Raw genomic sequence first — 22,324 nt, 5'->3', positions numbered from 1 at the left:
ATAAAGGAACATTTTGCATTTAATAATTTATACTAAGTATTTTACTTAAATGAGTATCAGTTACATCTATTTCAATTATAAGAAAACTTAAAACTTTTTTCAAGACAAAATCCATCAAATTAAGGGGTTGCCTTTTTAAGCCAATAGTTCATGCTTCTTTATACTTATTTTTCTTATGATTCAGTGGTAAAATAACACTTTTTTTGTTTTCCAGCAACCCTGTTCACAATGGAAACAATGGTACTAAAAGTACAAATAACACCTATCTTGTGATTATCACCAATACCAGCTTCTATTATATTTTTTACATTTACGTGGGAGTGGCTGACACTTTGCTTGCTTTGGGCTTCTTCAGAGGTTTGCCGCTGGTACACACACTAATCACAGCATCAAAAATTTTACACCAGAAAATGTTGCATTCTATTCTTCATGCACCAATGTCAACCTTCAATATGCTGAAAGCAGGTACTTTTGATTAGTTGTATAAAACTAATTTTGTCATAGTGTGATTCCGATGCAACAGTTTCAGTAGAAGCCGCCTCTTTTGGATAACTTGGACTTTTTCTTTTCACATACTTGGTCTAGCTTTTTCCCAGGCATCATATGGTCATGTATAATATTGTTTACAGGAGGAAGAAATTTGAAGTTGTCATGGAAAAACATAAAATTCTATTATGAAAAGTGTCTTGATGGGGAGAATAACTGTTTGATGAGACTCTTCGAGAGTGTTCATAGGAATGTATTAAAGAACCTTGTGGGGTAGGGGAAGATTTTAAATATATTTTGAGACAACTGCAGTGCATGGTACGTGGTATCAGGCATTTTGACACCATTGTAATTACAGTCCCCTAAAGTAAGAGAATTGGGAAAAAGAACCAAACATTTGAATATCAGTGGTAATAAGGTTCTTTGAAAATGCTTACTTTTAAAGACTGTGAATATAATGAGATTCCTAAGTGTTCTGATGGCAGTAACTGGAGATCCTTCTGTGTGGTACTAAGCCAGGGAAAGCCTGGCACATAAATATGAACAAGATTTCATTCTTTCTCCAGAGGTGCTCACAAGCAAGGAGAGATATCAGGCATAGTAATTATACTAAATGTAAAATAAATTGGAGAACTGAGACTTTTTAGCATGGTCTGTCTCTAAAAACTTCAAAATACATGCACATCAGGTGTTCTAGATGACAAAAATTAAGTGTTGGTATACTAGAAAGATAATTTTTTCTGGAGCCCTTATATCTCACCAAAGGTTTGCCTCATTTGTATATGCTTCTGGTCATCCTCTTTCGCTGTAACAATTTTAGAATTAAGGGAATGACCAATTCACTTGATCTGGTGAGTTTGCTTTTATAGAATTCTGAAACCCTGAGAGGGTAGGGGTTTAACCCGTTTCTGGCAAACTAAACCATGGGCCATGAATCACAGTGGAAAGGACACAGACATTCGAGTCTAAGTTTGGCGACACATGAATGGTTATTATTGTTGTTAACGTCCTATGTGAAATAAATGCTAGCGTCTTTTTGTTATTGCCTTCTGTGGGTGTTGCTCCCGAAGGAAGCCCACTTCTCTTTCCCTCTCCAGAGCACCTCCCTCTCCTCACAACCAATCATAGTGCAGTCTGTCTTCTCGGTTTCACGCATTAGTGACCAGCACACATTCCTCTTTTCTCATTTGCCTCCTGAATATTCATCTGTTTTTAGGTTAACTTCTAATTACCTTTGTGTTATTTGCGTTCCTCCTTATTCATCCTCTTGAAAACTAAAATAACAATTTGATCTTAGAACATTTCCCTTTGGCCTGCTCTCATTTTTTGTCGTTGTTGTACATAAAATTTTTGCTTTCTGTTGAATAAAAAAGCTGTTAGATTTGTGGCATATGATTATTCTTCTTGTTACCTAGCTATTCTGTTACACTTGACAACAACCCCTTGGAATTTCTCCTAGATATGCTCTTCAAAATCATACCTTGACCTTGATTTTCCATGACCTTCATTTTCTCTGGCTCTTTGACTTTCTTATGCTACTTTCCCCCACCTTGTCATACTCAAGTGACTTTGTACTCATGCAGGCTCATAATTTAGGTCCTCAGCAAAGTGTGGTTATCTTAGCTAGAACACTGCTGGTTGAAATAAAATTTGAAATATAAACATCATTATAATGACACTCTTTGGCAAAGTAAACTTTGTAAATGGTAATTTTAAATGTCATGGGGTATGCATTCCTTGTCTGGGTTGTTTATGAGAGGATATACCAATATTATTAATGAATATGTTAACTAATATATATCACATGTCTACATAAGGCTTTTTGCTTTTGTTTTGGGTCATATAAAATAAACATGGAATAATACTATTCACCTCAAAAATCTACCGTGTGGGAATAGAGATATAACATATGTGCACTCACAAGCAACTATGATACACAGCATATATGTAATCTCTGCAACAAGGAGAGGAAGAAATTACTTCCAGATTCAGCAAATACCAAATAAGTCTTGCAGATAGGGCATTTAGTTGAGCCAGAAAAGAGGTACAAATTTGGCAAAAGGGTATGAGGAGAAAGAGTTAGATAGAAGGAAACAACGCAGAGGCAGAGTTAGGGAAGGCTAGACTGTCTAAAGAATAGACACCTTTATCTCAGTGTTTTTGAATAGAGGAATCAAGGTTAGTTAAGGACAAATTCTTGGAAAGTATTAAATATTTTAAATATTAAACAAAGAATTTTGTACTTTATCCTGCAGTTAATAGTGAAAGAATGATAAGGTTATTACAATGTTGTCATAGTATAATGCTATGCTTTATCAAATTGCTTAGCTCCTTTGTAGACAATGAATCACTCAAGAACAAGGAAGAGTGAGTTAATCACCTCTATCATCTCTGTAGCCAGCATTGTCCCAGACATGTAGAAGGCATGTAATGTTTAGCTCACTTGGGTTGACAAGTAAGACTTAGATGTGTGAGTTTGGAATTTAGAGTGCAGGTTGAAGCTTAGATTAGCAGCGAAGAAGATGGAAAATATAGAAAAAGCAAGTCCCATCTGGCATGTTCTGCAAGAGATAGCTGAGAATTCTGCAGAGTTGCATCTGGAGGGCATACCCACAGAAGGGAGGGTGTGTCTGCCCTGTGTGGTGGAGATGAGTGTAAAGAGAGGATGAACGCACATCTATTAAGGTACCTTAAAACTTAGAATGGCAGAAGTGAGGTCTGAAGGGTAAGATGACCAGCCATACATCACTTTAATTATAATGGGAACCTGTTGTAAAGAGGTTGCTTTAAGCTGACTCTTAGAGGACTCTGTGTTTTATAGAAGTTCAAAAATAGGAGACAATAACTTCAATATATAGTTAGAATTTTGAACAAAGCTAATATTTGATAAATCCTTGATTTTCTGATTAGATAATAATTCTTATTCTAAATGCTTTGGCTGTAATCCAAACTTAGCATGAAATATATTGGTGTCCTTTGATTACTTTTTGAGAATTTTTATTTGTATCACAGGTGGGATTATTAACAGATTCTCCAAAGATGTTGCAATTTTGGATGACTTTCTACCTCTTACCATATTTGACTTCATCCAGGTTTGTACAGAATAACTATCATCAAGAATTTTCTATGAGCCATAAAATTTTCTCGATAGTTTAAAAAAAAAAGCAAGTGAATTTTTGCTAATTTTCCCTGTAATAGTTGAAGTCCTGAATAACAACTAACTTTCCTGGAAAGCAGTCTTTAAAAGTCACAAATTTAATGAACTCAATAACTAGGCAGGTCTGTTTATTTCAGGCAGGCCTACCTCTAGAAACAATAGTATCTGCTTGGATTGATTTGAAGGGCTCAAAAGATCATCTTCCACCAATCATTGACTGTAAAATTCAACTGTTTGAAGGCACCCTCCATTTTTAAGTCACACACTGAAATGAAAATGGAGTCCCTGGATAGGCTACACTCCAACCATACTCATGAGTAATACAAATTAGATACACAGTTTCCCCACAAAATGGGACTCAGCAGAGAGACAGAAAGAAAATGACTTGTTGAAAACATGAGGAAAAAATATTCAGACTCTATGAGGGCTATCCGTCAATAACAGTTGTGTCTAGACCTACAGGTAGCCATGCTGTGAGGCTGACTATCCAATCAATTAATGAAGGTGACCTTGAGCCACATTAGGACTCCAAGGTCACAGCACACAGGGAGTTGTAACCTGATACCCTTGCTGTTGATTGAGGCACAGTGTTCTGAGCTTACTGATGGCTTCCTGATACTTCAGAGACCAAATTCACTTGGAGAAATAGTTGGAACACAACACTGCCCTTATTGGGATGACTCATTCTTATGTCTTGTTTCTTTCTTTTCTGTCCAATATAATAGATTTTGAAAGAACTTGAATTAAAAAAAAATAGGGACTATTACACTCTTGTGTATATACAAGCAACATCAGCAGATGCAGAGAAAGACAGCTGTTAGTTTACCTCCTCTGAAATGATTGACATAATCAAATACTGTTCTAAGTGAACTGTGTTTTGGATTTCCTTCATTGCTGTGTTTAAAGATACAACTTAGCAGTAGCAGCACCTGTTAGAAGTTTTTAACCCATGTTTTGAACCCTGTTTTGATTCAGGTGCTCAAAAGTGTGACTTTGTGTCTATTTAACACTAAACATTAGTTCCCCATTCCAGGAAAGTAAATAATAGGTGTATAATATGAGTATACTAATAAAATATAATGCAATATAATTAGATACTCAGTAGATTGTGGACATCTATCTTGGTCTGTGTGCAAAAGTATTAAAACTGGTGCTGATTGATAATATTTCCTTATGTTGGTGGTCTACTGTGTGTCTTCTCTCAATTTAAAGTTCACCTCAGAAATCTGAGAGAGTTGATTTTCAAGTATTTATCCTACAAATTAAAGTTTTGCTTTTACATTCGTTATGGCTTTCAAGTCCCATGTAGCTTGAAAAATTTCAGCTCAAGTCCCAGAGCTGGTAAGGCTTCATGAAGTAGCGAACAACTGAAAGATTTCCGTAGATCTAAGATCTACTGTAACCATTCCCTATAATGGCATCAGCTAGCGAACCCATGGAACCCAGTGAAGAATTGGCTTGTTCATTAACATATGGAAGTCACACTAGGTTGGCTTTAAAATGATTATTATTTATGGCTAACATATCCAAATGAGCTATTGTGAAATAAATATTTGGGAATGTTTTATCTTTTAAAAATAATGTGTGCTTGATGTCATGTAGATCATCTATCTGGTAAACATATACCAATATTGCAAACAGCATTCTAACTTTCTGGGAGATAATGTAGAGATATGTCTGTGTTGGTAGGCAAAACACATTTTGACAGTGTGGATAGGAAAAAATGCTTAATTTTAAATTAAATCCACCACCTACCATAATCTTTTTGAGTTATTAGAGTATCTCTAATTATTACAATAGGAATAGTTGAGTTTTGTAAAGGGAGTAAGACATTAAATAATACTTTCAACATTTAATGTGAAAAGCTTGGGTCAGAAAATTGAACTTACCTACATGACTAAACCTATATTTAGAACAGTTATTTGTCACCGAAAATGCTCTGTTAAGAATGCACCATTTTAAAAAAACTCTCTTAACAAAATCATGAAAATTAACATTTACACTTGTATTATTTCAAAAGATTCATTGTTTCAAAGGATTGGATGAAGAAAATCATAGTCATGTAAAATTTACTTACTACACAGTTTATATCTGATAAATAAAATCACCCTAAGATCAGAAAGCACCATGTAAAACTTCAACAATTTACATATCAGCAAACTAAGCATTTTTAAAAATTGTTTCCATGTAGCCTGAAGAAACTGCTTTGAGGCAGCATCTCCCTTGGAGAATGCACTGTTTCCTTATTAAGAACAGAGCAAGTGCAATAATCCGTGCAGATGTAAGCCACCAATGCACTGTGTCCTCTTTCCAAAGTGAAATCCTTCCTCACAACCATGCTTTCTTTCCACCACAGTTACTGTTCATTGTGATTGGAGCTATAATTGTCGTGTCGGTTTTGCAGCCCTACATCTTCCTGGCAACCGTGCCTGGGTTAGTGGCCTTTATCTTACTGAGGGGATATTTCCTTCATACCTCCCAACAACTCAAACAACTGGAATCTGAAGGTACAGCATGGGATGGAAGTGCAGGGTTCCCCTGGAATTAAGGGAGCCACAGGAGCTATTTGTGAATCACTACCATTATCCTACTTTCCAAAAAAAAATGTTTCCTGCTTTAATATCTAATATTGTATAACCATGGTATATGTGTGTGTGTGGGGGGGAGATGCTTGCCCATGCTAACCAGACAGAATTCTTCATTGTCCTTAATGTCTTGGCTTTTTTTGGTTAATCTTTGCTTGAGCTCTTTAGGGAGTATGTCTTTCAAAGGAAGCCTTGGTGTGGGGAAATTTTCTTTAACAGAATAAGCTTATAGTGTTTCTTCTTTGAAACTTCAAAGTTAAATCCATTCAAAGAAAATTTTCATTGAGAGATTTAGAAAATTGACTCTAAGGACAAAACTCATTTTCTCAGCAGTTAGGAATTTAGGATTAGCAAAGAATAATGACTACTGTTTGCCAAGAATTGTGAGTTATAAAGAAGAATAGTTCTGTACTAAGTTATCACCCATAGTTGACTGGTAAAAGGGAGGGACATGCATTATAAAAGTAAGCTCTTGTTTCAGGGTAAGAGCCCCTCCAACCAGTGATGCTTATGGTGTTGTTATTCCTAAGTTAATCTTTGTCAGAACATGGTAATGTGAAATTCTGTTCTGTATTACAAGCTTCATGTTATCTCCAATGGAACGATTCACAGGCAGGAGTCCAATTTTCACCCACCTTGTTACAAGCTTAAAAGGACTGTGGACACTTCGTGCCTTTGGACGCCAACCCTATTTTGAAACTCTGTTCCACAAAGCTCTGAATTTGCACACTGCCAACTGGTTTCTGTATCTGTCAACCTTACGCTGGTTCCAAATGAGAATAGACATGATTTTTGTCCTCTTCTTCATTGTGGTCACCTTCGTTTCCATTTTGACAACAGGTACTGTGAACTTATTAGCAACTCTGCTGAGCATATAAGTCAAAGTTCTGTCATTGAGTAAAATGCCATTTTTACATTAAAATTATGTTAAACATTTTAGATGTTTTAAAAGACTTTTGGAGCGTATTCACAAGTGCAAGCGATTTCTTTGCATTTCTGTTATTTTGTTTCCAAATAATTTATTTTGTTTAAAGGTTTATATGGTATTTTCCCCTAGCTCCACTGTTTTAAAAGTGATTAGATAATGATTCAGATAGCATGAATGTGATTAACAGGAAAAAAAAAACCTTTTCATGGTAATGCTGGCAAATAATCCTAACTTCAGAATTAATAGATTTCTTTATGAAAAAATTCTCTGAATTGGGAAAGAGAAATGTGCAGGTGCCTGTATGCACCTGCATGTGCACACACACATACACACACACACACACATACACACTCACACAAGTGTGCACATGCATGCGGGCTTCTCTCACCTTTCTTGTAAATTTTCTTCTTTTTACAACTACTTATTTGTAAAATTCTTTGTCTTATATGAATTTTGAATGAATAAAAATTGCCACAGAAGTAAAATAATCCAGATAAACTGCATTATTTTTCAAATACTAAGGTTCAGAAATTTACTATTTTTGTGCAAAAAAGCCATAAAATATGTGGCATAATGTGTGTCAAAAAAGAAAATAAAAGTATACACAGATAAATGAGTGCCTCTAGTTTAAGGATTTCTGAACCAAAATGCTGTATGTTTTATATATAACATTTGATATGTATTAAACATTACATATTATATATATATAGGACACAAGTTCAGAGTGAATGCCACACCAATGCATATTTGCAACATTATTTGATTATAAGAATAGCATTCCTCAACCCTAAAGAAAGCACCATTTGATGAGTTATCAGAAGGCCTCATGCAGCTTCCTGGTGGGTGTCACACTTGGGTAGCAGAGCGATAAGAACAGGCACCGGAGAATCATGCATAGGCATGCTTCTGACTCTTGAACAGATGGATGCTGGCTTGTGTCACCACTTCCTGTGGACACTTCAGTCCTGTCTTGTGTGTATTTATTTTTTCTTACCCCCTCTCTTTCCCTCCCTCCCTCCCTCTCTCCCCCTTCTCTCTTTTGCTTCCCTCCCTCCCTCTTTCCCTCCCTTCTTTCTTTCTTTCTTTCTTTCTTTCTTTCATTTACAAAGATCACCCTCATGAGCTTCATGTGGCTTCTCCATTCTGCCTTTTGAATTAATGCTTGAGATCCTCTAATTATAAAGTCTAATTATAAAGAGAGGATGGAAAGCAGATTCTTTGTATTCCCTGAAGATACACAACTGCTATGAGGATGGTCAACTTCCCCATGCATTGCTTTCTCAATACATCACTGAGAAATGAATCTATGAGAAAGATATAAATGGGTAGGGATGTCTGTGACTCTTTAGCCGTGCAGAAGAGTACCTTAAAATGATTTGGGGGGAACAAAGTGTTGATTATTTTTATATAAGAGGGGATTAAATATAACTAAATTACATGGAGTAAAACTTCTTAATGATTATCACATGCTGTATCATAATAGGTACGATTTTGACCAAATCTTGGCTTACCAAGGCTAGTAGACAAAACATTTAACAATTAGCATTGTACAGCACCTCCTGTTGATATGAGATGCACAGCCCAAGAACTCAGCCATTACCGACCATACTCTATTGGTCTTAACTAATATTAATTTGTATTAACTCACAGGCATGATTAACTTCTCTAATTGCTCTTGTGTGCACAGACACACAGTAATACTTCTCCCATAGTATTGTGACAATTTTTTTTCAAAACAGTGTAGTCTTGTCTGTAACTATTACATTGCTTATTGTTGTAATCATTGAAAATGTATCTTATTTTCAAACAAGAAATATCTAGGGGACCTGGATGAACTTTAAACAATTTTCAATACATAATTTGATGCTAGAAAAGGAGTTATGTGCTATCTGTGGTGGACCTAAACTTGAGAAAATGTAGACATGAAAATTTTCAGTCAATAATAGTATGACTTATTCATATGTGTTTATCATTATGATAATTATTTATTGTTAGACTCAAGTACTATCAGTTGGGACATGATAATCTGAATAATAATAATTTATGAACATTTATCTTGGAAATTTTTATCATCATAATTCTGGATATTTAAATTTTTTAATGGGTTGTGTTTCCTGATCCTAAAAGAAATTTACTCTTAAAACATGTTAGCACTGTCCCTTTTACACATACTAGTTTTTTTCTTCTTTCTTTTAGTATAATGAGCAAACTTCTCTCTTGAGAAAAGGCTGACATTAGTTTTCTGTCTGCTTGGTGACAAAACAAGTCTACTTTCTTCTTTACAACTTCTGATTAGCAGAGACAGTACTAAGCAGATACAGAGCAAAGGTGCTAAGCATGTCTAACCATGATACTCAGACATATGCATCCCTCCTTTGACTTTTTACAGGAGTTCACTTGGACCTAGGGTCTTTTTTCTTATGTTCAGTCTAGTATTTGTTTTTTATTGTTACATATAGACTAATAGTAGAAGAGACATATTTGTTATCTACCTAATACCAACATTACCTTCAGGACCTAAACAGCATTTTAAAGTGCAACAATTTTCCAATATTCAGTCACTATTGACTTTAAAAATTAGTTGAGAGCTTATTCTATGAGGACATTATTGTTCCTAGGAGTCACTAAATCAGCATTAAATTGAAATTTGAATGAAATGATGTGTGATAAGAGAGATATGAGTAAAATAATTCACAGAAGAGAGAAATAACATGCATTTGCTCAAACCCATTTTCCATGTCTAGGTGAAGGAGAAGGATCAGCTGGTATTATCCTAACTTTAGCCATGAATATCATGAGTACTTTGCAATGGGCTGTAAACACCAGCATTGATGTGGATAGCTTGGTAAGTTACTGTTTTTAATTTTATTAAATGTTGAAGCTAGAAACAAAAAACAGGTAATAAGATAAAGAACACACACACACACACACACACACACACACACATACACACATTACCCAGTTTAAGAAATGAAATGTTGTTCCGGTAAATATAAAGATGATCTGTATCATGCATTAAACAGTGACATGATTTATCTTTCATCCTCATGGCTTGTCACTGTGAACAATCTTGTACAAGTCTCCTTGCTCAGGAGATTTCTGGAGCAAATCCTAGGACTGGAAGGAACTGCTGAGAATAGAATTTTCCCAAGCTCAACTTCACTAGCTGATGCCAAATTACTCTGGGGTCCATTGTGCTAGTATATACTGCCACTAATAGAGTATGTGAATGTTTCTAGCAGCATTCGTAGTCAGGGTTTTTTAATTTTGCCAGTCTGAGGAGTTTGAAGTAACTACTAAATTGTAAAGGGTATCTTAATGCCTATTTCTTGTTGACCGTTTGTCTTCTGTTTGTCTTTTCTTTCTGTTAAGTGCTTGTTTATGTTGTTTGCTTACTTCTCAACTAGATAGGATTGTGTTGTTATTTGTTTGTTTTTCTCAATTGATTTGTAGGTGTTTATGGATCCTGGATCAGTTGTCTGTTCTGTATACTTAAATGGCCCTTGAGCCAGTGGCTTTACTCATAGTATCTCTCATTGAATTTGATAGATTAATTGACTAGCCTTTTCCTTCATTACTTCTGCATTTTTCCTGTTTAGAAATTCTTCTGTGTTAAAACTTTACATTCAGCAGCCTGACACTTTTCATAATGTTCTTGTCTTGTTTTTACTATGTCTGGCCTTGGCAACTGTTCCCTCCTCATCCTCAGCGTTATCATTGTTCCTCTTCTTTTCACTTGACCGAGGTTGTCTTGCGTTTTTGTACTTTGTGTGTTCAGAGATTGTATTTTGGCTTTCTTGTGCTTTCTACTATGGATTGAGGACATGAAGTGATATTTATGTGCTAAAATGGTGTCAAGGACTCTTAACCGTATAATGGCCAGGGTGAGAAATGAAAGAAAACTACACATATCTGTATTTATATTTTAATAAGAAATATTTTCACATAGATTTAGAGTTGGTTCAAGAAATTCATCAGATTTATTTTTCAAAGTTTTATTACGTTTATTTGTGTGGGTGAGGGCTGTCCATATTACAGCATGAGTGTGGAGGTCAAAGGGCAACTTGTCAGGTCAGTTACCTCTTTTCACCATGAGTTCTATGGACCTAGCTCAAATCATCAGAGTTAGCAACAATTGCCTTTATCTTCTGAGACATCTTTGCTGACCCTTCATTGATTCTTAGGCTCTTGAACTACAGTCATTCGTTCATTACTTCATTCTGGAGGGTCTAGACCCCAGTTAAAAATCATTATGCAACTTGTTTTACTTATGTTTTCAGATATACATTCATGTGGTTGTAAAATTTCTATAATCAATTTTTCTCAAAACATACAGTCTTTTAAATCCTCTTCTTGTTCATGTGTCTTCATAGTTTGTTAAAGTATCTTAATAATTCGTTTAATGTAGTTCTCTTGGTTTTAAGTTAGAGAGGTTCCTGGTCTCTCCTCCACACTTTTCCTTGGTTACATTTGTTTTGAGAGCTCTTGTAAAGACATAGTATCTGTGGAAAGTAAGCTGAAAAATATTATAGAAATGCTGTTTTTCCTCAAATTCTTACAACTGTGACTTCATAATTCAAAATCCTTGTGTACATTACCTACTTCTTTAAAAAAATCTCTTTACCTTGTACTTTTACAATTCTCTTTGCAACATTAAATTTTTGGCTTAATGACATAGCCAAACTTTTGACATTGGGACAGAATGTTGTCATACACAGAGTTCACACTCAAGATCTGTACAATTGAGGTACAAAAACAAATCACACAATACAACATATGGTTTTTAGTAAGTTTATGATTTTGTGTTGGGTTTTCTTTCGTAGCTCTATTTGACCACATGTAGCTGAATGTGGCCTGTGAACCGCAGTTTCCACACCCCTGTTAGAATAGCATGTGCATAGGATGTCAAAACCTTTGCTCAATAAATTTCTCCACATGTCTGGTGTCCACGAGAGACACTTTAAAGTGTTTTACTTCTCCAGATTTTTCCATGGGTGTGTTGGACTTTGTACCCTATTCTTTGACATTGTATCTCTCATGTGTATGAAAGGACTTTTACAAGAAACTATTGTGTCTATGCTATGGCCTATGAAAATATCAATATTTGATTTCATTTTAAAAGTTATGCTCTTTTGTTTGACAACAAAGAGCATATGTATGTTTTTATTTCCTTGCCAAGCACTGCTGGTGGGCCTTCCTGGGTGTTTGTCATCCCTGTCTGCTATTAACTTGCATCATGCTACTCTCACAGACAGTTCTGCTAAAACTACCTAGTGGTGCTTTTATTGTTACCTCTTCCTTTGAGTCAGAGGGAAGAGAGACTGAACACTGCCTCCAGATTTTATGTACACCTGATCTAACTATCAAGGGTTTTACAACCCTAAGTAAAAGCTCAGTGTGATGTCATTTTACATTACTGTGTTCTTAACTGCATTTTCAGAGATCTGAGTTTTAAATGAAACAAACACAATGTTTTCTTTGCCACACACTTCATTTTAAAACTGTGTGCAAGGCTATGCAGGATAGAGTCTCTGGAGTTGGAGCAATTCATTTACTCATCTATTCCAAACATGGATGCAGAGTCAATTGGACTGTGAAGTTGTAAACATGGCAGACTAACTTTGTTTTCATTCTCTACCATTACCCAACAGACCCCTAGCTTTCTTCAGTTTTCAACTAAAAAAATCCAGTATTATTCAAAACAACTGCTACCTCAAGTTAAACATATATGGAATACTGACACCCAGAACCATCACCCCATCTACTATGTTTTCATAATAAATTTCTTATTTAAAAAGCTTATTCCTTTATTACTGTATCTCTTTAGACATCCTAATAATTCCATTCCTCAAACTCCTAGCCAGTGACTTTGCTGCATATCTCACAGAAATAAATGACCAGAAATAATTACCTCACTGTTCTCTACTCGCTCTTTCTTAATGCATCACACTGCTAGATCATCTTCCAGTGGACATAATATCTCAGAGCCAGAGTTCCCATATAGGCTTATAGACCCTCTAAGTATATACCCACCCCCACTATGTCCTTGCTCCTACATATAGGCCAATTATTATTAGTGGCCTGCCCTTTGTGAGCCTTGTCTCATCAGTGAATACTCTCATTTGGTCTCCAGTTCCCATCCTACCTCTTTGACCTGTTTATAACAAAACCTACCAAGAGATTGCCTTTGTCTGATATATCTTCCATTCTTCACCCAGTTTACATTTTCACCACCCACATGAGTCACAATAAACATCATGTTATGCACAAGGTCATATCTTAGTCTCTTGTAATTGTTGAGCAGTATTTTCCATGGATGAATCCTTATACTTCGTTTTCCTGTTGTCTCCTAGACTGTCATCTCTTGGTCTTTTTAAACATCACTTGTAATATGGCTAGCTTCCATCTGAATTCTCTCTAGATATTTTCAATCTAACCCCATGATTCAAACGCTGTCTCTCTCTCTTTTTTTTTCTTGGTGTTACGAGACAGGGTGTCTCTGTATTGTTTTGGAGGCTGTTGGTCCAGCCTGGCCTCGAACTCATAGAGATCCGCCTGCCTCTACCTCCGGAGTGCTAGGATTAAAGGCGTGTGCCACCACCGCCCAGCAAAAGCTGTCTCTTGATGATTCTTAGATTCATATATTTAGTGTACACCTTTCTCTCATCATCTAAGCATATCCAGCTACCATCTTGACACCTCCATGCATCCATAAAACATGTGGTTAGATTATTTTCCAGTAGATTTAACATCCAAGGGTAGGAGTTCCTGTACATCTCCCCCAAATATACACAGGATCTTAAGCAACCATTAAAATAAAACAAAAGTTCTGTTCCCTTTATCTGGAAGGCTAATAATAAATAAATAAATAGATAGATAGATAGATAGATAAATAAATAAATAAACAAATAAATAAATAAATAAATAAATAAGAGCCAGCAGGGGTGTAAAAGGTAATTTTTTTAAACTTAGCACTATTACATGATCTGGTGGCTAGGGTTGCTCACACATAATTTCTTCATTTGATAACTCATATCTTTCCAGAACTGTTTATCACAGAGGGAACAAAAAGTGTGAATAATCTTAATATGTGAATGCTGCTGCCTTAGTTTTCCAAGAAAACCAGTAGATAAGCATCCCTGTTTCCACTAGATGATTATCTTGTTGAACTGAACTCTATGTCCCTGATAAAAGGAAGGAAACCACTAGACTAAGGACAATGAACTTACAAGGCTTCCATTTAGATCCCTATTAATGGAGTTCCAGAAAGTTCTTGCATGGTTGGTGCAATCTGAGAAGAGTTTTCTGTCAATACAAACTGCTCTGTTTCTCCTTTGTGCTTTCATCACCTGTGTTTATTTTGTGTTCCACTGAAGATCAAGTGACTAATTGTAGAATGAGCAACGTGAAATGTGGTGGGAGGAGAAAAAGGAAAATTTCTTTTCTTCATGGCTGCTGTTACAGAATGCTCTTGTATTGAAAGCAGTTTCTGTTATAAGGATCTGACAGAGGAATTAATTTATCCTCTTTGTCTTTTGCCTCCTTAAGGGAGCTTGATTGTGGTTTTTTTTTTGTTGATCTTGCAAGTCTTTGTGGGGTATTTTTCAAGGAACATACCCATCCACTTAGTTCTTATGTTAGCAACAAGGTGACAGGGCCTGTTGTCTGTGTTTTGAGTATGCCCAGGTGATAATAATGTGTGTCTAGGCTTTTGAATCACTGGATTAGGAGATATGGCAGGATCATTTTTGCTTTGATTTTTCTGTGAGTCATGCCACAAAGATCAGCAAACGGTTTCGACTAAGGGTGAAATAGGAAATAGTTTCAGCTTTGTAATCATACGGGTCTATGACAGCAACTCACCCCAATCTTTGTAGGACAAAGCAGCCATAGACATTGCATGTGTGCTTTGTTTCATCTTTGGTAGTTTTTGTGTTATTGTTTTTACTTTATTTTGATTTTCAAGTGTTTTTGTGTTTGAGAAACAGAGAGAAGAGAGGGAGAATATGAAGTTGGGTAGGTAGGAAGAGGGTCTGGTAGGAGTTTCAGGACACGAAAAAATACAGTCAAAATATAGTGTATGAAAATATATAAATATTTTAATAAAATATATTTAAGACAACCAATCAAAATATCTTATCAAAATTTTGGTATTTTTCCTAAGCATCTAGATTTTAAGTATTATAACTTCTCCAAAGTCTTTTGTCAGTCAGCATTATCCTTTGTATATACTGCAGATATTTATCAAAACATCATTGACAGGTCAAAATGATTTGCTAGGGGTTCTTATTAGTAGTTATACCTCAGACCTAGGGTAAGCAGAAATATAATCATTATGGCATATTCTATTGCATATGATTATATATTGTCTTGGCCAACTACTCCTGTGCATGAGGCCTGCTTTGGAGTCTGGTAGATTTGAAGAAAAATGATTTTTCCCTTTCCCAGCAGGTATCACTTGCAAATAGTTTCTTGGTTGGGGGTGAGACATTTGTACCCACTTCTCCTTCTTAGTGCTGGCATTTTTGTCTGGTTTGAACATGTGCAGGTCTTGTCCCTGCTCTCACAATCTGTGTGAATTTAAATGCTTGTCAGATTGTTTCCATCTGGATGACACTGTTTCCTTGGAGTCATCTACCACCTCTGTGTGAACTTAAATGTGTGTCGTCTTGTTTCCATCTGGATGACACTGTTTCCTTGGAGTCATCCACCACCTCTGTGTGAACTTAAATGTGTGTCATCTTGTTTCTGTCTGGATGACACTGTTTCCTGGGAGTCATTCACCACCTCTGGCTCTTACATCTTGGTGCCTCCGCTTGCTCTAGATCCCTCAGCTTTAAGGGGAGGGATTCTCTCCTTCTCTGCACTTTGCTCAGTTGTGGATCTTTTTGATAATTTAGCATCTACTCCAAGAAAAAGGTTTCTCTAATAACAGTTAAGAGAGGCACCAGTCTATAGGTACAGCAATATGTCATTAAGAGCCATTTTATTGCTATGTTCTTTTAGATGAATAGTAGCAGTAGGCTTTACTCTATGGCCCATGAGCTATGTAGTCTCAGGTACTTGCCCACTCTAGCAATGTCAAGTATGGATTCTATGTCATGGACCTTTACTCCACTCAAATCATGATTGGTTAGTCCATAATACTTCTGCCACTATTACATCAGTATATCTTGCTGGAAGGTCACTGTTGTAGTTACAGAATTTTTAGATGGGTGATATTGATGATTTTATTTTTTATGTGTATGGATGTTTTGCCTTCATTGATTCACCACCTTGTGTCTATGGATGCCAGTAGAGGGTGTTCGATCCCTGGAACGTGGGCTACAGACAGTTGTTAGCTGCTTTATAGATGTTGGGATCAAAACCAAGGTACTCTGGAAGAACAGCTAGTGCTCTTTATCACTGAGACATCACGCCATCCTCATCAAGATCTCTCTAAATTCAATCATGGCATTTTTGTCTAGTATTGATAAACTTTTCAAGCATGGTTTTGGAGTGTTTGGTCACTGAAGCATAACTTTGTTGTCCTGACTTCTAAACAACCAAAGAAAATATAGCAGTATTTCTAATTCAGCATTTCTTCTGGATTCCCGAAAAGACTGTGATGACCTCTATAATTAGGAACAAAGGATGAACAAGAAAATCTAGAGTCAGTTTCATCTTGACTGAAATGCTTCCTTTTAAAGTAGCATTGAGAGGAAGCTATTGAATTACTTTTTCTTACTGCTATCATCATTATTATCCTGATGCTTAGATTAGTGCCTTTAGACATTAATATAAAGATAATGGCATTTGGTTTTTATGGATCAACTCCTCCAGAAGGTATTCAGTGGAAAGTTTTGGCTTTTAATGAATTAAGTAATGTACCAACAGTTAGAAGCTCATCTATTTTAAGCAAAATTCTCACTTCATCTTGGCTGTATTACAGTTTTGTATCATCATACAGAATCTGTGTTACATTAAGTTTTCCTCTCTATAATGAAGAATAGATTCAGTGGTTTAGCACATGGCTCTCATGTTATCTTTTACCTTCAAAGTATGAGAAAAAGATGCTAATCCCTGTCTAACCTTGTTGTAGTTTAACTGTTATGACATAGAGACAGGGCTATCATAACTCTTCTATGCATAGGAAACTGCACCTTGAGATTGGGGAGTATGTCAGTGTACAGTTGTTACAATTGCCAACTCTGAGCCACCTTCTGGTACTATGACACCATGGTTCTCATGTATCACATGGAAATACATAATAGAGATTCTTTTTTAAAAGAATTAAGTGAATTTTTAAAGTTCCATGAAAACAAATGTGTGAACCTGGAACTAGTCTGGTATGTTGCAACTTACAGCAATGAATCCAGTCAGCAAAGTACACCTCGAACTGAGAGGCTGAGCTATAAACCCCAGGCTTGAAGACATGCCTCTCAGCACTACCATTATTACTACACAGGAGCAAAAGGAGTAGCTTCCTCCATTAGGAACCAAAGTTTAAATGACTTCCTGGTGTTAAATGCTAGATGCTTTGCATATTCCGAGTACAACAAGAAATGCTATGAACAGTTACTGAAACAGGTAGAATGGATTGATCTCAAAACCAGGAGATGTAAGCTTCAGGTCTGCTTACTTGCATCAACCCTTTCTGAAGCCCAGGAGTTAGTCAGATTTCTGTCACTATGACCAAACACCTGATACGAAAGGCATGGAAAGATGAAGCGTTTATTTTGGCACACAGTCTCAGAGGTTTCAGGACATGATTACTTGCCTCTACCTTAGGCCTTTGATAAAGCAGAGTATCACGGCAACAGGAAAATGTGACAGAAAAGGCTACTTATCTCATGGAAGCCAGGAAGTTGTGGGAGGGAGTTAGGATAGGAGATATCCCCTCAAGGATAAACCCAGGAGCCCTGCCTCTCCTGATTATGATTTATCTCCCAGTATTTCTACTATGTCCCAAAAGCTCCATTATCTTGGGACTAAGACTTTGGCTTTGCGGGACATTTACAGTCCCTTTCATAACTACTAGGTTTAGGGAAAGGGTGGGTTCAAGAGAGGCCTAAGTTGGATCTTCCTTCAGATAGTAACTCCAGCATGGCAGGAGTTACCTCTAGTTGTCTCAGTTTAAGACTTTTCTACCTGGACGTCCTGTTTCCAAAAAGGATGGGCCCTCACTTTACAATTTGACATTAACAGCTATATATTTAAAAATCTGATATGTATAATTTGATTTTTTTTCTTAAGAAGGATCTACCAAATTGCTCAAGCTTTCCACAAACCTAGGATCCATTTTTATAGAGGATATGAATTTTTGACAATGAAGTCAAGCATACAATAAAAATGGTTTCAGCTTGCTATTGTTAAAGTTATTTACTATTTGAACATGTTTTATTTTTTTGCTGAGGGGAGGGGAGAATTCTGGTTAATTCTGAGATCTAGCCAGATTCCAAGTAGAGTTGATCTTCTTCTAGGCTCTCGGTCTCTGATTCACCAGTGTTCCTGTCTTGTCTAGAAGAATTGTCTGGGAGACTTTCTTCTGTTCTGACATCTCTATTTTGCTGAACTTCTGCTTGGTTTCTTTCATGTGCTTTAGGATATAGAATGGTGCCTTTATTCTTGGGCAACCTCTTTTTGCTTCATATTGTGGATGGTATGATGGCTTCATCTCTGGCCACATTTTTGCAAAAACACTGTGTTTTCAGTGTTTTAGGCTAGTGAGTTTCATTTTAAGTCATGCTTTCTTGCCTAGACTGACACCAGAACCTGAGCTTAAATGATCAGTTTCTTGGAAGCCATGAATACCAACAGTTATATGTGTTACTTGGGCCTTGCTCTTTGAAATCTTAAAAGCTAATGCTCATGGGGCTGAAAATGTCAAACTGTCTTGACTATGAAAAGCCAGTTTTTGAATCTTGAAAGACCATCATTGAATTTTCTGTTCTGGTTCTGATGTGACTTCTCCTTCTAGAAGCAGTCAGCATTCTGATAGTTCAAGGAATTGGTTAGTGACTAACCTATTCCATTATGGCATTTCAGTAGTTATAAAGCAGACAGTGCCAAAAGTGCCTGCACTTGTTACTTTATCTGACTGTGGGGAAGTATTCTAAGATTCTGAATTGGACTACACTTTCCTTTATGTTATCTAGAGTTCTCACTGGTAAGCCATAAAGTGGTTTTGGTTAGGAAACAGTCAGACTTGGGGGAGGGGTAATTTTAAGTATCTAGAGTGTAAGAAACAAGCTGCAAGCTTTCACTTTTATCGCCTGACAAGTATGTCCCATTTTGCACATTTAATGTCAGATGTTCTGGATTTGACCTTAATGGTTCCTGTCACTGATGAAGAGTGTCTTTGCTTGCACCTTTCAAAACTACTGAAATTTAGGTATTTTTATATATATATTTACTTATTCATATAGTCATTTGTTTTTATTCAAATAATACCTATTATTCAAATATTATATGTTTCAGAAATATCAACTAAAAAGTAATCACAATCATTTAGGGCAGTATTTTGTTAAAAACCTTGACTGCCCTTAAAGTGTCCAAGTTTATTTATTTCTGTATGTACTAAATATATACTTTATTGAATATCGTATTGAAAGATTTATGTCAGATTTTTGCATTAATTTTTCTTGAGGAAATATGAACAACCATCTATGAAAAGACAGATGAAAGTAAGAATTTCACCAAAGTCTCAATTGGTGAACATTGAGTTTACCGGGCTTAAAGTAAGCATAGATGACAGGTTACTTATAGGCCATAGGAAAACGTAAAACACTTTGACTACCACAAATTTCAGCTCCATCATGGATGATGACCTCCCCCTCTTAGTTAACTTCCCACTTCCTTTCTTCCTATATACTCTAGGTTCTTCCAAGATTACTTGCATCTGAAGGGGACAGGGGACGTTTAATTAGGGTTTATATTTCTGTGAAGAGACACCATGACCACAGTAACTCTTATAATTGAAAACGTCTAATTGAGGTGGTTTGCAGTTCAGGGGTTTAGTCCATTATCATCATGACAGACCGTGGTGGTGTACAAGCAGACATGGTGCTAGAGAAAGAGCTGAGAGTCCTACATCTTCAACCACAGGCAACAAAAACTAGGCATAATTTAGGAGACTTCAAAGCCCGTCCCCCAAAGGGACAAACTTTCTCCAATGAGGCCACACCTACTTTAACAAGGCCACACCTCTTAATAGTGCCACTCTCTATGAGCTTACAGGGGCCAATTACATTCAAACTACCACAGAGGGGAAGCAAGACAGACTGATGATTGCTCCAGGTAAGGGTCCAGGACTCCTGTCCTCCCTTCCTATTACCATAGACCTAGCTGTCAGTGTTTATTAATCTGCTTATTTTATCACATGGCCACTAGACACAAGGATATCTCTTCTCTAAAAGGATGAAATAGTCATGTTATAGCAAGAAGAAGCCACACTATAACCATAAATGCATATATATACAACCTTTATATATATTCACATTTTTCTAATGATGGAAATTTATTTTTAAGTAAATTATTAACCAGTGTAAAGTTTTACCTGTCTGGGCAATGACTTAAATTGGAGCATTGTGGACTCAGTAAAAATTGACTAAGCATCAGGAGTCTACTCATAACTAAGTCAACATATAGAATTGAAGGAAAAGACAGAACTCTCTGCAGAAGTTTACAAGTGTGCTATATTTTATTATAACATACTAACTGCACATTGTTGTGCAGTACTTTCACAATGGGGGAATATTTCTCTTTGACATCATCTGTGCCCTTGAGAATATTTTTGTTATTTGTGTGTAAACTATGTAACTGAAATTCAGGCAAACACAAAAATAAACAGGTCTCTACAGAACCAAATTATATAATTCTTAGTTGATTCTATGGTTAAGCTTTTAATTATATCTAATTATTTCCTGCTACTTCACTGAAAACCCTGACAAATAACCAAGTGACAGGTAGCTTGCGTAATAATTTGCAAGTTTTATTTAGGCAATATCAAATTAATTTATGGCACTGTCTACAGTTCTCCAACAAACAGACATAATGTTATTTTCATTTCAGATGCGATCTGTGAGCAGAGTCTTTAAGTTCATTGATATACCAAAAGAAGAAAGTGAGTGTTCCAAGATAATGAAAGGACTACATCCCGAAGAATTATCTCAAGTTTTAGTTATTGAGAATGAACATGTGAAGAAAGCTGATATCTGGCCATCTAAGGGAGAAATGGTTGTCAAAGACCTCACTGTGAAATATGGGAATGACAAGAATGCCATATTAGAGAACATTTCTTTTTCAATACGTCCTGGCCAGAGGGTGAGATTTCAACATTACTTTCTTTGTTAGTGAGTTTCCATATGTTCAGTGAGTCCCAACAGCATTCGCAATGTTAGTAAAACCCATCCGTAACATCATTATTCTGGATACATAGTTGAAGGTGTTACTGTGGGAAGTCATTGTGTTCCATGTGAAATTTAAATTGCAGAATCCTTAATCTTTACAATAGGTTTATTACAAATGTGACTATACTTGAATACAACTGTTCTTGTGAAATATGCAATTAACTATAGATATTCTGACTGTAGATGCCCTTAAACATATAACATGTGCCAAAAAATACAGCCATCACTATAAACAGTAGCAACAAATCAGTTAATCAGCACAGTGTAACTTTATCTATGCCTTAATTAATTTATATGAAACTTTAAACTTGACTTTCTATGGACAGTGTGTAGGTGTGTCTTAGTCCTTTGGGTCACCCTGTCAGCCTCTGTCTTTCAAGTAGTGCATTTAGACCCTGCACATCTACAGTGGCGAGAACATTGCACTTACAGCTTCTTCTCACTCTAAGTTCCCTACTCTTGTTCTTTATTCCCATTTTGATTTTCAGTCCTTATCTTTCTGTTGTTCTTAATGAGTCTTTTATGAATTCAAGTCTTTCTCTTTTCTTATCACAGTTAATTCTACTTTTGTGACTTTCAGTTTTCTCTAGAGTTGACAATATATATTTACAACGAATCCAGATCCATTTGAAAATAAAACTGTTATAACATAAATACCATCAATACCTTATTGTTCCAATTTCTTCCTTCTGTGTCTTACATATTGTCTGTGCTTCCTTTCTTGTATTTACATATCCCGAGTGAGCAAATACATGTTAAAATGTCTTTAAGTAAATAT

General features: G+C 36.1%; 1 protein-coding gene across 1 annotated transcript in view; it reads left to right on the top strand.

Annotated features, from left to right (window-relative positions):
* Positions 1–22,324, top strand: part of Cftr (CF transmembrane conductance regulator) — a 137,552-nt gene that overhangs the window by 85,538 nt on the left and 29,690 nt on the right. The window contains exons 17-22 of the mRNA XM_040728649.1: positions 215–465; positions 3,499–3,578; positions 6,000–6,150; positions 6,841–7,068; positions 9,901–10,001; positions 21,209–21,460. Of these exons, the coding sequence (XP_040584583.1) occupies positions 215–465; positions 3,499–3,578; positions 6,000–6,150; positions 6,841–7,068; positions 9,901–10,001; positions 21,209–21,460 (1,063 nt within the window). The remainder of the gene's footprint in view (positions 1–214; positions 466–3,498; positions 3,579–5,999; positions 6,151–6,840; positions 7,069–9,900; positions 10,002–21,208; positions 21,461–22,324) is intronic.

Source organism: Mesocricetus auratus, unplaced genomic scaffold, assembly GCF_017639785.1.
Source record: "Mesocricetus auratus isolate SY011 unplaced genomic scaffold, BCM_Maur_2.0 Super-Scaffold_100019, whole genome shotgun sequence".
In the NCBI taxonomy this organism is placed as follows: domain Eukaryota; kingdom Metazoa; phylum Chordata; class Mammalia; order Rodentia; family Cricetidae; genus Mesocricetus; species Mesocricetus auratus.
Note: the sequence above shows the minus strand (reverse complement) of the source record. Positions and strands in the feature narration are given on the sequence as shown.